Here is a 1,781-nt window from a genome sequence, read left to right as displayed (position 1 = left end):
GACCCGCCCTGTCCCGGGTAGGACCCCGCACCTGCCCCTCCCTCACACGGGTCCCTTAATTCTCTGATGGGTTCCCTGTTCTCTCACGGATCCCACCACGCTCACAAATCTCACCACACGCAGGTCCCCCACTCTCACACAGTCACCCTGTTCTCTCACATCTCCCACTCTCACACGGGTCCCCCTTTTTTCCCCTAATCACCCCCAACCCACGGCTACCCTGGGCGCAGGCGTGGACGAGCTGGGGGTGCCGGTGAGCTGGGAGGCGTCGGGCTGGGCCGCCCGGATCATCCAGCACGAGATGGACCACCTGGATGGGATCCTCTACATCGACCGCATGGACCCCCGCACCTTCACCAACGTGGGCTGGATGGAGCTGCTGGACTGAGCCTGGGCAAAGAACCAGCGCGGCTCTGGGGGCTCCCACTCAGCTTTATTGCAGCCAATACAGACCTGTGGCCTCAGCCTGGCTCCGGCCCTTCCTGCCCATGGGTGGGCACAGGGAGGCAGCCGGGGTCCTGCCCACACTGCCCCGGGCACCGGGAATTCCTTGTGGGTCTAGGAACAACCTACTGCCAAGGCTGTGCAGGAGAGGGGCAAAGGGGGGGGTCCTTCGCTCTGGGACTTGTTTGGGGCTCATGGTCACAGCGTGAGCACAGCTGAGGGGGCACCAGGATGGGGCTGGGGGGCAGCGAGGCTGAGGGGAGCCCAGGGACTGCACAGCAGGACATGGGGTGTGGGCAGGTGGGTGCCAGCAGCTGGTGGCTGCTCCATCCAAGTAGCCTCCTGTAGGCACAAATCCCTGTCTGGGATGGCTGGAGTGTAAGGGACCCCCACCCCCTTGGGACAGGCCTGGGCTCTGGGTCATTGCATTTTAGGGAACAGGAGGTGGGGCTGGGCTGAGCCCCCTGATGTGGGCAGAACTTTGCGGAGTGGCTGGGCACCGGCTGAAGCACTCAGATTGTTTTTATTTGCATATAAACAAGACAGAACCCAAAGCAGCATTAAGTTAAAAAATAAAAAAAGAGCAGGAAGAAGAGTGGAGCGCAGCCAGGGAGGGCCCCGGCTGCCCACTGCCCCAACCCCACAGCCCCCATGCCCCCCTCAACCTTCCTGTCCAAAGTCCTCCGTGAATTTCTTCACTTTGAGGAGATCCTCGGCATTGACGGTGGGGCGGGTGGTGGCCAGTGAGCGCAGCATGTCTGACTGCAACACAGGTGGGTGGGCACGTGGCTCAGACCAGGCAGGGGCACGGGACAGGGACCCCCAAGGCAGTGAGGCACCTCTGCCCCATGGCAGCAGCAGTGACCACAGGTGGGAGCTGCCTGGCAGACCCAAGGCCCTTTCCTGTCACCCAGCCCTCCTCCAGGGGGATAAACTGGGGGTTTGTGTCCACCCCAGGAGCCACAGCCCTGCCTGGCCCTCGGGCTGGAGGACGAGCAGAGAACTGGCCAGGCCAGAGCCACGGAGGGGACACTTACCATGCAGACAACGGGCTCCATCAGCTTGTCACTGGGCACCTCCATCCAGGTCATCTCTGAGGCCCCGGGGTCCCCAGGCGAGCACGGTGTCAGGAGATCATCCACGATAGCACCGGGGGTGGTGCGGGAGGGGCCACGGACCTGCACGGAGCCAGCGGCACGTGGCACAGAGCTGGGGTGGGGGACAGCAGCCACGGTGCCCTCCCCTCCCCAGGACCACCCCCACTCACCTTCTTGAAGTGTGTGGCCGACTGCACCTTGCGCACGGGCTGCATCAGGGCGTCCCTGACGATGAGGCTG

At 63.7% G+C, this 1,781-nt stretch overlaps 1 protein-coding gene across 1 annotated transcript in view; it reads right to left on the bottom strand.

Annotated features, from left to right (window-relative positions):
* Positions 1-1,073: 1,073 nt before the first annotated feature.
* Positions 1,074-1,781, bottom strand: part of VPS4A (vacuolar protein sorting 4 homolog A) — a 3,738-nt gene continuing 3,030 nt past the window's right edge. The window contains exons 10-12 of the mRNA XM_005424841.2: positions 1,712-1,781; positions 1,482-1,622; positions 1,074-1,206 (exon numbers count right to left, since the gene is read on the bottom strand). The exon at positions 1,712-1,781 is cut by the window's right edge and continues 23 nt beyond it. Coding sequence (XP_005424898.1) covers positions 1,105-1,206; positions 1,482-1,622; positions 1,712-1,781 — 313 coding nt within the window. The 3' untranslated portion in view covers positions 1,074-1,104. The remainder of the gene's footprint in view (positions 1,207-1,481; positions 1,623-1,711) is intronic.

This window comes from Geospiza fortis, unplaced genomic scaffold, assembly GCF_000277835.1.
Source record: "Geospiza fortis unplaced genomic scaffold, GeoFor_1.0 scaffold102, whole genome shotgun sequence".
In the NCBI taxonomy this organism is placed as follows: Eukaryota; Metazoa; Chordata; class Aves; order Passeriformes; family Thraupidae; genus Geospiza; species Geospiza fortis.
This window is presented reverse-complemented; position numbering and strand designations above follow the sequence as displayed.